Below are 13,194 nucleotides of genomic sequence, written 5' to 3' on the forward strand. Positions count from 1 at the left end.
TCCGCAAATAAAACTATATATATTGTTTCATGCTGTGCATGTGGTGCATTTACTTTGTCATGACTTCCAATAATGTTTTATCATCAATTAATGTACAAACATGCTTGGATCATGTAAAGAAGGAAATGACACAATATTTCCCTTATGTTGAAAACTGTTTGCCAAGTGGTTATGATGAAAATTCAAACACTGGGAATTCTAGGCTTCTTTCCAAAACTTTATGTAATGGTTTGATTAATGTTGAAGTTAATGTAATTTGTTGAAATAATTTAAGCTGTACAAATAGCTTTTTAATTATACTAAGCAGTCAAGAAAAGAAAATTTGTACAGGTACTGTTTTACTTGGTTGTTATTCTCTCCTTGGTTCTTTGAAAAATGTTTGTTTAAAAATATCTGTACTTGTTCTTGCTCTTATCTGTTTTTCTCTGTGGGATGAAGGCAGCAAGCAGTGTGAATGAAAAATAATGTATTTACTAACCAGAAAAAAAGTTTTTTCCCAGTAAAACTTTTTTTTTGCACGTACCAGACTTCTGTGACATATTCCTGTGTAATGGTTGTAAATGCTCTTTTATTTTTAAGGTTATTCTTGTGCAAGTTAATCCAGGGGAAGCATTTACAATAAGAAGAGAAGATGGACAGTTTCAGTGCATTACAGGTAAAGCTGATAATTTTATTTTAATATTTCCTGAGTCTGCATCAGGATAAATAAAAGGCAATTTGTGGTGTTGAAAGTAAAAGACTGACAGAAATTATTTTAAATACAAGAGCTGTTTAAAGACCTAAAAGATTAGGTGCTAAGGATCATTGGATTTAGATTTCAGTACCACAAAGTACTTTTTCTTAGATGAAATTAAATTTCTTGGGGAAAGAAATGGGGGAACATTTTCAGTTTGCAGAGCAAACAGGGAAGTGCTGTGGTAGCAACTTTTGACTTAACCTCATTTATTACACAGACCTCAAATTAAAAGCTACAGTTGTTAATTTGGTTTGAGTTTGGTTTTTTTTTTATTCTTTGCTGTCATGCGGACACTGTTTGCCTGTACCAACAGTAGCTGTCTGTTATCCCACTACTAGTTTTTCATTATCTCTAGAGGCCAAATTGTGTCCTTTCTGAGTTCTAGCAAGTGCAGCTTCAAAATACAAATGCTTCATCTCAGTGTAGCATCCCCACATGCAATGGTCAGTTTGGATGTTGTTTTCTATTCTGAATGAAAATAGCCACCAGTTCAGCCGATCTACAGCTGCAAGAAATAAGCAGTCAGATATTGCTGCTGTTTAGAATACCACTTTACTGTGTTATAAGAGAGTATCCACAGATTCAGCTATGGGGTCACTTTTTTTGCTTGTTATCTTCTGGGCCAATGGGTCCTACCTTTTTTTTCTGGATGTTGGCCCAGCTTCAACAGATACTGTTCTGGGAAGTTGAAGCAAGTATCTTCCAGCTCCTTTCCCCCCCCCCCCTCCAGTCTGAGAAGAGATGAAAGGTCTAGTTTCCAGTGTCATAGGCAGGTCCTTTGGCTACAAAATAACTGATTAAAAGGAGGCCTTGGATTGTAATTAAGTTTATATCAACAATTCTTAAAGTTTATATGTCCATTAGCACAATTTTGCAAAACTTTGTACTGGTTGCATAGTATTGTTGCTTCCTTTGAGCTACAAATGGATCAGTGTTGCAGCTCACGGTTCTATAGGGCTTATTTGAAACAGCTGTGTAATAATTACTTGGCAGTATCTGAGGGGAACATAGTGATTTTTGTCTTGCAATTTAAGTTAAAGAACAGATAAGATGTATTTTACTTCTGTTGCACAAAATACTGAGGAGAGTGGCATGCATTGCATTTTTGGTTTTAATTTTGATTTATCAGATGGGCTTGGCTGGGGGGGGAATGGATTGACACTTTCCTTGCATGATCATCTTGAAAGCAGGAAGTGTGTGATGAACTGCAAAAATACTGAGATCGTATCTTTATAGATAGGGTTCTAACCTTTCGTGGCACAGCTCTTATCCTTGCCTGGTCTCTCTTGCTTTCCAAGTAAGCAGCTTGCTATTGTGATTTGATTCAGCTGCTGATTTCTTCATGCTTTAAATATGAAAGTGAGCATGAGCAGTTATCAGACAATTGTTCCTGGGTCTCAGTAAGTGTAAGCTCAGGTACAGTCTTTACAACTTTCCTGGAAAGTGGCACAGGCAATCTGGGAACTTACATCCCAAATCAGTTCCACAGCTTTTGCAAACCTCCTGTCATATAGACATTCTCCTTGTCCTTCCCCCTTCCAGGACATGAAAATATGGCTTATAGTTGGTAGTAAAACAGAGGGCATAGAGGTTTTTCATATCTGTACATTCACTAATCTTAGAACAGAATCTGAGTTGCACATGATCTTATGAATGTTGCTTTTCTGGTTTATTCTTGCCACTCCTGAGATGTTTCTGTGTTTTATGAATGCTATGCCAATGGATCTTTCTACCTTTTGGCTTGTTGAGTCTGTCTGGCTTAAAGAACACATTCCCTTAGTAATTGATGCTGTACCTTTTTCATTGTATGTATTGCAACTAATGAGGAATGTCTACTTTCCTGTTTTCTGTATATAGATTTGTATAAAGTGAATGATTTCAGATGGTGTACACTGTAGAAAGTAATTTGATATTGGTGGTCCTTTTTGCTCTGCCACAACTTCTCAAATATAGTTTGCCCTTGACTTGGCTACAAAATGGACGACGAGTCTGTAAAATGGGTTACAGCCATTACAGCCACAGGAGACTATTGCATTGACTCTAAAGAAAGAAAGCTCACATCAGTTCTCTGTTCTCTTCTTCACTGTATGCACTCAGTTATTAGGTCAAATCAAAGTTAAAGATGTGGAAATACATAATGAGTATGGTTTGGAGGAAACCTTATAAACATGCAGAGATGCTTATTTTTAAAAAGGCATGAAGAAAGCAAAGATGGCTGAAATTTAGTGGAGATGCAATCAGTGGGAAGTTAATGTAGTCATCATAAAGTTTCTTAATACTTTTTTCCAATCTGTTTTTCCTGTAAATTTTACCTATCCTTATACTTTTTTCTGACTGCATTGACTTAAGTCTCTGTGAAGAATGCATATTCAGCTTTTTCTGTGATGTACTATGTAAAAAAAGGTAGTATTACATACATTAAGTGTGTATCTGTGTACTACTTTGCAAAACCACAGCACTTATTGCCTACAGAAAAATTGTAATTATGTACAACAAATATATTGCATATTGCAATTAATGCGTTTTTGTCTTGTATCACACTCAGAATCCACCTGGAGGAAAAGCATTAGTACAAGCAAAGATTTTTCATGAAATGCACTTAATACTTTGTTACAAGCATTCTCTTATCCCTTTCAAAATGAGGCTTGTAAAGCTTACATGTATAATTCACAACACTTACTTATTTGTGATAGAATGGTAAGTGACCACCAAACAAATACCTCTTAGTTTCTGATGTTTGCTTTCTAGAATGAACTGGTTCTGAGAACTTCATTTACTTCATATTTTGTGGGATGTTAAATATTCTACAAATAACAAGGGCTTCAGTTCAATATTGAACATAGTACAATTTTTTTAAGGAACGGAAAACTTTCAAGTACTATTTTTCTAAGTCTGTATTCCAATTTATACTTAGTAAAATGGTGGCTAACAAATATGATGTCTCTTTGGAGTAAAGTCTTACTAAAAGAGAAATAATTTGAGATTACAAAGGATAGTAAGAATTTGGAATATTATACATTGATCAAAGATGAAAACAATAAAATGTAAATTCAGGTTCTTGAAAGGCAATTTGCATGGGCATATGTTTAAATTGAAATTATGTAAGTATAGTACTAAAATGAAAGAATGGAAGTTGAGAGGTAGCGAGCTGCTTTTGGATGGATCCCCAGTAGAAGTGCAGATAGCCAGATACAGTTGTTTGGGTGATTTGGTAAGTCACTGTTCCTTGGATAATTCTAGATCTCTCCTGTGCTTTATTGCTGGTCAATTCACCTTGAGATTGCTCTGTCTGCTGAAGTCATTGTGGATTGTTTCTAAATCTAACCATAATGTTACTTGTATTTTCTTGCATCATAACCCTGTCTGTTGGAAACATTGAGATGCTCCATCAATCTTTGTGCTGCTCTTGTCAGTTATTTTATTTGTAAAGAGAACTATCCTTACTTTGGATACTCTATACATAGGGTAAAACTGCTCAACCTGAAAAGAAGGAGTCAGTGTCTCTCTACGAGAAAGGAGAGGTGTGAATAAAGTGACTGTTTTAGAGCTGTTCTTGAATCAATGAAGTAATGAAAATTTAAAGCACCAATTAATGGAGACGCACACGTGCTTTTTCTGTGAGCTAAGCTTCTGAAGAAAATGCTGTATTTATACCCAGGTCTCTGTACTGACTTACCATCTGTTTGCTGGTATAATTCTCTCAGACGACCTGTAAAGCTTTGACTGTTTTGGAGCCATGATAAGTGAGAAGTGGCTTCTTAATGTGGGCCTCTTCCATGGTAATTAAGATTGGGTGAAAAGGCTCTTAAGACTATTTCCTGGTTTAAAATCTCTTAAAGTTGGCAAAAGAGCAGTGGTGGTGAAGGGAGCTTTTCTCCTTGGTGAATCCCATTCCTTTATTTTGGTGGACTTTTGATGATTTTAACTTGTGTATTTTATTCTTGGTGTCTTACATTTATATTTCTGTAAAATAAGAAGCATGGTTGCTTTATATTTCTGTAGTTAGCAATCTTGGATCTTAGTTGCTTTTCTGTTGTACGTATTTTGACTTAATACAGCTTCAAATGAGCACTTCTGTGTGCCAATGGCCATTTTTCTGATTTTATAAAATACTTTCTTTGGCTGCCTAGTGGTTTGTCTGATAGCAATAACTTCTGCTCCCTTTGATGCAACTTCAGTTTAAATCATTTGTCAGTCTCTTACTTCCAAAGACACTGTGCTTTTCTTGCTAGATAGATAGGAAGAGATCTGTGTATCCATGTGTTAGACTAAAATGTTTATTTTCAGAAGACCTCTTTTAAATCTACGAAACTGTTCTCACATACTAGAAATACTCAAACTGCTGTGGAAACTTTCCTTAAGCCAAATTTTTTTTTCTGTTAAAGTGAAATAATCAGCTACATTACAGTGATTTAGAAAACCAGGTTTGAAATGTATGAATGGGCTCTCTTTGTAGAAGTGAATTACTGCAGATCACTCATTCATGAATTCTTCCTACTGCAGAATAAATGAATGAAGATGACTCATCATGAGCACATTTTATAACAGTCCCAAGTTACAGCTAAGGGCTATTAAATGTTACTTGACATAATAAAAGAGACCATGTCTTACATGTCTCTGCAAAGGAAAATTGCCATTTTCATAATAAAATAAGAAAATTTATGTAAATTAGAATGAGTCATAAATACTTCATGTTTTGAAATGAAATGAAGTATCAGTATTAAGGTTAGTCTCTGGGATAAAAGTTAAGCAATCTTAACCTCTTTTTTCTCTTTAAGGAATAAAATACTTCTGAAAAGTGTTTTCAAGGAAGTCAAGAGGAAAAAAAAAAAATTGCATAAATTCTGAGACTACAGTAGTGAATCACAAACTTTAGTTCATTCTAAGATTAACTTCAGCTTTGCAACACCAAACCTGCCCATTAACCAGAATATTGTGTGAGTAAAACTGTTACAGAATCACAGAATGGTTTGGGTTGGAAGGGACCTCTAAAGTTCACCTAGTCCAACCCGCTGCCGTGGGCAGGGACATCTTTCACTAGATAAGGTTGCTCAGAGCCCTTTCCAACCTGACCTTGAACACTTCCAGTGATGGGGCATCTACCACCTGTCTGGGCAACCTATTCCGGGGTCTCACCACCCTCATCATAAAAAATATCTTTCTTGCATCCCATCTAAACCTACCCTTTTTCAGTTTAAAACCGTCGCCTCTTGTCCTGTCACAACAGGCCCTGGTAAAAAGTCTTTCTCCATCTTTCTTATAAGCCCACTTTATGTATTGAAAGGCTGCAATAAGGTCTCCCTGGAGCCTTCTCTTCTCCAGGCTGAACAACCCCAACTCTCTCAGCCTTTCCTCATAGAATAGGTGTTTCAGCCCTCTGATCATCTTTGTGGCCCTCCTCTGGACCTGCTCCAACAGGTCCATGTCTATCTTGTGCTGGGGACTCCAGAGCTGGACGCAGTACTCCAGGTGGGGTCTCCTGAGGGCAGAGTAGAGGGGCAGAATCACCTCCCTCAACCTGCTGGCCACGCTTCTTTTGATGCAGCCCAGGACACAATTGGCCTTCTGGGCTGCAAGTGCACATTGCCAGCTTGTGTCTAGTTTTTCATCCGCCAATATCCCTAAGTCCTCTGCCAGGCTGCTCTCAATCTATTATCTGCTGTTACCTGCTGCCAGGTCTCATGTGGTTGTGGTTGTTTTCAGACAGTGTTAGAGCAACCAAGCTGAAATTTTAAAAATCCAAATGTAACTGCTATTTAAGTACATTTGAACAAAAAAAAAAAAACACCTAGATTTATTTTGTCCTCAGTATCATCTGGTGCTTCGGTGTTGAGTTTTAAATAAAAACTAATTTATTAATATTGGAGGTGGTTAAAGACCAGTCATAAATTCTGTTGCCACAAACCCCTCAGAATGGACTTTGCTAGTTACTAATGGTCATTGGAAGATGCTACTTTCACAAGAAGGCCGCAGTTTATTATCAAATCCTAAACCCACTGTGTTAAGTGGAGGAAGTGTGTGCTGTCATTCTGTGGTGATTTTAGAATGTACTAGGATATCTGACACTGCAGTAGTGATCCCATATATTGGCTTTAAGGGTGACATCACCTCTAGAAAGACCATATCATGTTTGTTAAATTACTCAGTATCCACTTTAGCACTGGGCTAAGTTTAGGAATGAAAGAATATTTATTTAAATACATAGATCTGTAGTAATGGAACAAACTAGCAAAACCAGTAAAACGCTGTTAATAAGAATTCTCTTCTTGAGCATCTCTAGTCTTCTAGGTGGCTTAAGAGCTTGGATAATGAACCCTTACAAGTAAACCCAGATGTGTACTACAAAGTTCTTAGTGCTCTAGTTTTCCTGCTCCCATTAAGAATAGCTTACTGGAGCCACCCAGGGAAGCTGCTCTGGGTGATCTTTTCTTTCTGTAGCCCGAGAAGAAAGAATAATTCTTCATCCTTGTTTCCATTTACCATTTTCCATTTCTAAATACTGAAACATTACATGATGACATGGGTAAGTTTATTTGCTTTCCTTTTTGTCTTCAGAGGTGCTTTACAGCTTTTCTCTGCTGTAGCCTTCTGAAGACCCAGGTGTAAGGCTTTATACATAAGTTCATTTAAAAAAAAACTAAAAAAAAAAAAAACCCCAAACCCCACCCTAAATGGTAAATCATTTCAGTTGTCTTATCCATTCCTTCTGTGTGAGTGCTGTAGAAGACCAAACATGATATGCAAGGCTGAAACTGGATATGGATACTTAGATTAACATCTTCTTCTACACATTAATTTTAGGATCTCCATTGGAAGTATTCAGAGGGTCTTTATAAAAGGCATTGAGGAAAGCTAAGACAAGTCAACTGAAAGTATGAGGTCACAACGAGCTACAGTGACTTAAAGCCACTTAACTCTTGGTTGAGGTTGTCCATGTAGAGTTTCAGAGCTGAGTCTAGGAGTAGCTTAACTTTAAAGCATCTCTGTTTGGAAATAACCTTCAATATACACGTTTTAGAAACTGTTTCATAGATGTTTGTGTTTCTAGGTACCTACAGTCAAACCAAAAATAATAGGAACATTGGTATTGGTCAGCTATGGAGGAGTATGATTGCAGAGGAGACTTTATGCTCTTCTCTGTTGCAACAAGATGATGAGAGAAAGTGACCATGAAGCGTGGTTGTAGCAGCTTGATTTGGAGCTATCTCATTCCAAAATAATTAGAAGTACGAGCTACTCTTTTTATAGCTTAAGAGTGATAAACAGAATGCATGAATGCCCTTGCAAATTTTGTAGAACAGACTTACCCTCCTGCCTTTTACACGTAGGGTAGCATAAAAGTTGGATGGAGATATGGCAAATACTCTTCTGATAGGTCAAAGGAATAATGATGGATTTAAGCCCTCGCTGTACTGCATGTAGAATGCTCATGTATTGGCTTTGGCACATCAAAAATCAGAAAAAAAAAAAAAAGAGAAAAAAATCTAGTCCATAATTCAAGTACCATTGGCAGGGAAAACTTGCCCATAAGCCCTGCTGCTGCAGCTTTTCTAGTACTACTACTGGTACTGTGCTGAATTAAAGGTAGCTCAGGTTGCGTCTACTTGATTCTGTAGTCCCCTTTGCAATTGGGCAGAGGCAGTCTTCAGTCTCTTCAGGACCATCTCTCAAATTTGTTGTATTAACTCAACAAAACTTGCAAAGTAGTACAAAACAAGGTTATTCCCCTGACCAGAATAATCCGTAGCAATCCAGAAGTCTGTTGTTTAGATCTGGCTCTTTCTGCTCTGAGAGTGGCCATGAGAATTAGCCTCGTAATGGAGCTCCCTCAGCCTTCTCTGGGAACTGCCTGACCTCTTCCGTTAAGTCGTCTAACTGACCAGGTCTTGGTGGTCCCAGTGTCCTCCAGCCCTTAAAGAAGCAGTCAGGGATGCTACAAGAAGCTGTTGCTAGAAAAGCTTACTTTATCATGCTGCTTTTCTGCCAGTGCAGCTCACATTACTGTTGTGCCTGTTTTGTTAGGATTATAAATACTAGATTTCTGAAACATGCAAAACAGAGTAAACTAAACCTGGCAAAAGCTTTATTAAAAAGCAAACTAGACCTGTTTTATCACCTTCTGCAGCAGCCAATTTAAAAAAAACAGATTAAAAGTGAAATGCATTAATTGAGATCACTTTCACAATGTTGGTTGTAGTGTGTTTTAGGCAAGACTTAATTTTTCTGTCATTGGTTTCTGTTTAAAATGTGTTAAATAGATCTAATATCTTTATATGGACAAAACATGTCTATAACGTTTTTGCCTTGGTTATCTTCTCATTCTTCTATTCAGTTTTTTCTAACTTTTATTCTATCTTGACTTATTTCACACATTTTGAGATGTGAATGAATTAATAACTTACTATATTAATTATAAGGTGTTCAGTCAGGTTCTCCTTTTTCTCCTGTCTCATTTTCCTGTATATTCTGATCAGTTAATCTTCCCTTGTATTTTCTCTAATCTCCTCCTTTGTTCCTTCTCTTCACAACACTGCAAGCTCCACACTGCAAACCCAGCCTGACTGTAGGAAGGTCCTGGAGACATTTGTTTGAAATATCAGTGCTTCAGCTGCATACTGAAGACATCTAATTTTAGGTGTCTAAATGTGTGTTTCTGTATGTGGCCTTGTATCTAAGCTCCCATTATAACTAGTGAAGATTTAGTCACTAGCTATAGTACAGTCAGTGCTTTTCAGCTGACATCAGTTTGCACTGAATAGCTCTCCAGGCTCCACTGTCTGTACTGACTAGATCTCCACTTGCTATAATGGGAGTTTAAAGTCCTAACTTGCATGCAGACACATAATTTTAGATACCTAAATGAGATGTCTCCATTCTGGAGCTAAAGCCTGGCTATTATAAGCTGAAATAAGTAAGGCTACATCCTGAAAACATCTCATTTTAGTGTGGTGTTTCACAGTTGTACCCACAGTGAATGTCTTTGTCCTCAAGCATTTGAACTCTTTGAACTCATCCATTTCCATGAGCATGTAACATCTCACATTTTACAAGGAAGGTACCAGTACTTGGAGGTGCATGTTGAGGAATGGAGTTACAGCCCTAAGCTGCAACTAGAGAATGCCCCTAAAACTTGGTTTCCATGACTGTAGTCAGTCATGTCTAGCCCACAAGGCTGTGAAGTATTAACTCAGACCACTGAGATTTAGGTGCTACTGTGGGCTGAGTGTGAAATCAGTTGGATGAGTCTTGTATGAAGCACGTTAAGCTTGACAGGTCTGCATCTAGCAATATTATAATAGTTGCCTGGCACTGCAGTCAGTTCATCTGTTTTCTTCCCTGACTATGCTGTTGATGGGAAAGAAATAGCCCCATCCTACTTGCTTTATGGGGGAAAAAGAGGGGGAAATGTCTGTAGGATCTCTTCTTGGTTTCTAATCTAAGTAGAAAGTTCATCTAATGTAAGTAGTTAGCAGTTTGAACTAAATCAAAGATCAGAGATGTAGGCAGAGGAGTCTGAAAAAGATTTTACTTACTATTTTCACTTAATATCCTAACATTTAGAATAACTTATGCTGATAGTGTTTTCTGTATCTTAATTGGATGCAGTCTGGTTGATTGAAATAATAAGGTTTCATGAAGATTGCGAACTTATTAATGAAATTGAGAAACTTCTTTCTCTATTTATCTGATTAATTCTTTAAAAACAAATTGTGCTTTTATTTTATAGAAACTTAATGTTTTTAAGTTGACTTTGCACTGGGTTTCATAAAAATGGAAAGGCTAGAACTTTGTGCATCAAGGACTTCTTTTGTTAAATCCCCTTTCACCACATGTACAGTATGAATACAGGCTGGTGTGTCATCTGTTGGAAAATGCTACAGATTGTTAGATGAGACCCCAGGAAATTTCTTTATAGTTCTACTCTGAGATTCAAGTTGTATTGCTACATCCTTGATATATAGTTATAGCTGTGAAAGTATTCAGACTTCTATCAAAGAATTACTGTTAACGAAGAAATAGCTTTGAATTAATTTTGATTTACTCTTGTTCTATTTGTACTCTAAAAAGTAGTCATGGCTGCCTTATGTTGTGGACCACTGTCAGGCACATGGTAGTTGTGAAGGGTGGCAGACGGACTGGGAAGGAAACCAAAGTCTTCGTGGCTGTGGAGCAGCAATCCCGGCCATTATTTTTCCAGAGTTCCTCGAGACAGAGCAAGCTCCGCATGCACACCCAGGCTGCCACAGCCATGCCAGAGCTTACAGGGCCTGACATCGCTCTGCCTCCATGCTTTCTCCTTCGATGCTAAAAATTGTTGTGTAGATAGAGGGCCAAGGTAGCAACAGAAAGAGACCAGGGGGGTAGTCTCCCTTTCCTTCACTTTCACCTGTGCAAGGCTACTGTGTTGTCTGCGTGGGTCCAGGTACACTTTTCTTGCCAGAATGTAATTTCTAACTGAATGTTGCAACTTTGAATCCAGGGATTTTTTTATTCTGTTCTTAGTTTTGCTTTTTTCTAATGGATGAATCAGCAGCGCATGGCTTGATATGGCTGTGCATGTGTTATTAATAGTAAATGATTGTAGTTGTCTTTTTTTGACTGTCTGTTAAATGACTGAGGTTTTGTCAGCTTGCATGACTTACATGATCATGACATTCTTCAACTTCATTAAAATCATGGTAATATAACTTCCCTTCCCCTTCTTCCTTTTGCAGACATGCAGCAATCTGTTTTACATCTAAAGCAGTTTATTATCCAAATGAGGGAAAGGAAGAAGAGGAGAAAGATAAAAAGGTCACTACAAACATACAGCCTAGCTGTGCACAAATATAAACAGCTACTGTGCAATGTTAGTTTAAAGGCCAATTACAAGCATGTAAGTTCAGCCACTTAAAGCCATTAAGAAACAGTGAAATTACATGGGGTTTCAAACAAAGTTGGAAGGTCCAAATTCACTGTTAGTAAATACAGCTATCCATAGTGCTGTTCTTGTTTTCTTTTTGCCAAAGAGAAGCTCTTTCTCACACTGCAAAGAGCTTTCCAGAAAATGCAGTTGTCTGGAGCAGGTGCCCTAGGACACCATCCAAAGAGCCTCAGATTTTTTTCAAGTGATTGTACAGCACCCAGTAACTTGTAGATGGGTCTCAAGTTAATGGTATTAGAGCTGCTAGAGAAGCTGACTACACCTTCCTTCCCTTTTGATTAACCAGCTATTCTGTTAGCATATGGTTTGTCTCCTGTGCCTGTTCTCAATTTATTTTTCCAGTAGCCCATTCCCAGCAGTTCCATTTATCCTTTCCCTTTGGTGCTCTATGTATGGGCCGTTTTCATAAATACCATGTATATTTTGTTTCCCTTGGATGATCTTGACAGTTGTATTCATAGGTAGAATGGATGTGCCTTCCAAGGCAACCAAAGAAAGAGCTGCAATAAGAACTATGAATGCCAAACCGGTAGTCTATATTACTGCTTCATTAATAATTCTTAAAAGCAGTTAATATGGAATTGTAGTTTCAATAAGATGTGAATAAGTTACTGTGAGTAGGATAGTGAGTATTCCTCATGATGACCTCTTCGTAACGAAGTATTGCAATAACCCTAGAAAAATCTTATGAAATATGGACAGGTCATTTAAAGTAGAAGGACCGTGCTGAACAAAGACTGCAATAGGACCGTGGGCTGAGTCCCAAAGCAGGGAAAGCCCTACTCATAAAACACAGCTGTAGCAAGCCAGTTCCAAAAACTAACCAAAAAAACCCAAACCAAACTACTAAAGCAGGTGGAAACAATCAAATTCCTAGGAAGAGGGCAGGGAAAGAATGGTTTAGGTCCAGGAGCTGTGACTTAATGATTCTGCAGCCTTCTCTTCTAAGAATCAGAATGAAAGTTGAAGACGACAGAGAGAAGGAGAAAGATGTGTCTACAGAGAGTTGTCAGCTTTTCTTTTTTCTGTTTTTCCCACAAGTTGTGTTTAAGATAGTCTCTTGAAAGACAGCATTTAAGTGAAGTGTACTGTGTTACATCCTCAGCTGCTTTAGCCTTGAAGAGGTTGTGCTCTGAAAGGCACCACTCTCTTGACAGAGTTAGCTCTTATGGTTTATGCAGCCCAGAGACATCTTGGTAAAACTCTTAAGTAGCGGGTAGATTTAGAAAATTATATGAAACATACTTAAGTTTGCATTTATTCTTTCTTTTTGTTATGCTTTCCATATATTTTGTTTCTCATTTTGTGATTGCGTACAGAATTGTTTGGTTTGATTTTTAAAAAAAAAAGAGGAAAAAAGTAAGTTTAATCTTACGTAGCTTTTAAATTCAGTTAAATCTGAAATCTCATCTGACTTCTTACTCTTATTTTTCAAAAGATAGTACATACAAATAAAGCTGTCTTGCAGGTGGGTCCTTGGAGTGCCTAAAGCTCAAGATGAGTTTGGGAATTTGAGAAGCTAAACTATTTTTTT

At 37.5% G+C, this 13,194-nt stretch overlaps 1 protein-coding gene across 4 annotated transcripts in view; it reads left to right on the forward strand.

The window, feature by feature from the left end:
- The window catches only part of FNDC3A (fibronectin type III domain containing 3A), a 124,908-nt gene that overhangs the window by 41,041 nt on the left and 70,673 nt on the right, over nt 1-13,194 (forward strand). For 3 of the 4 annotated variants that reach the window (XM_076363880.1, XM_076363879.1, XM_076363878.1), the window contains exon 3: nt 580-655. The exons of the other annotated variant lie outside the window; for it this stretch is intronic. In XM_076363880.1, the coding sequence (XP_076219995.1) occupies nt 580-655 (76 nt within the window). The remainder of the gene's footprint in view (nt 1-579; nt 656-13,194) is intronic. 4 annotated transcript variants of the gene reach the window in all.

This window comes from Aptenodytes patagonicus, chromosome 1, assembly GCF_965638725.1.
Source record: "Aptenodytes patagonicus chromosome 1, bAptPat1.pri.cur, whole genome shotgun sequence".
Classification (NCBI taxonomy): domain Eukaryota; kingdom Metazoa; phylum Chordata; class Aves; order Sphenisciformes; family Spheniscidae; genus Aptenodytes; species Aptenodytes patagonicus.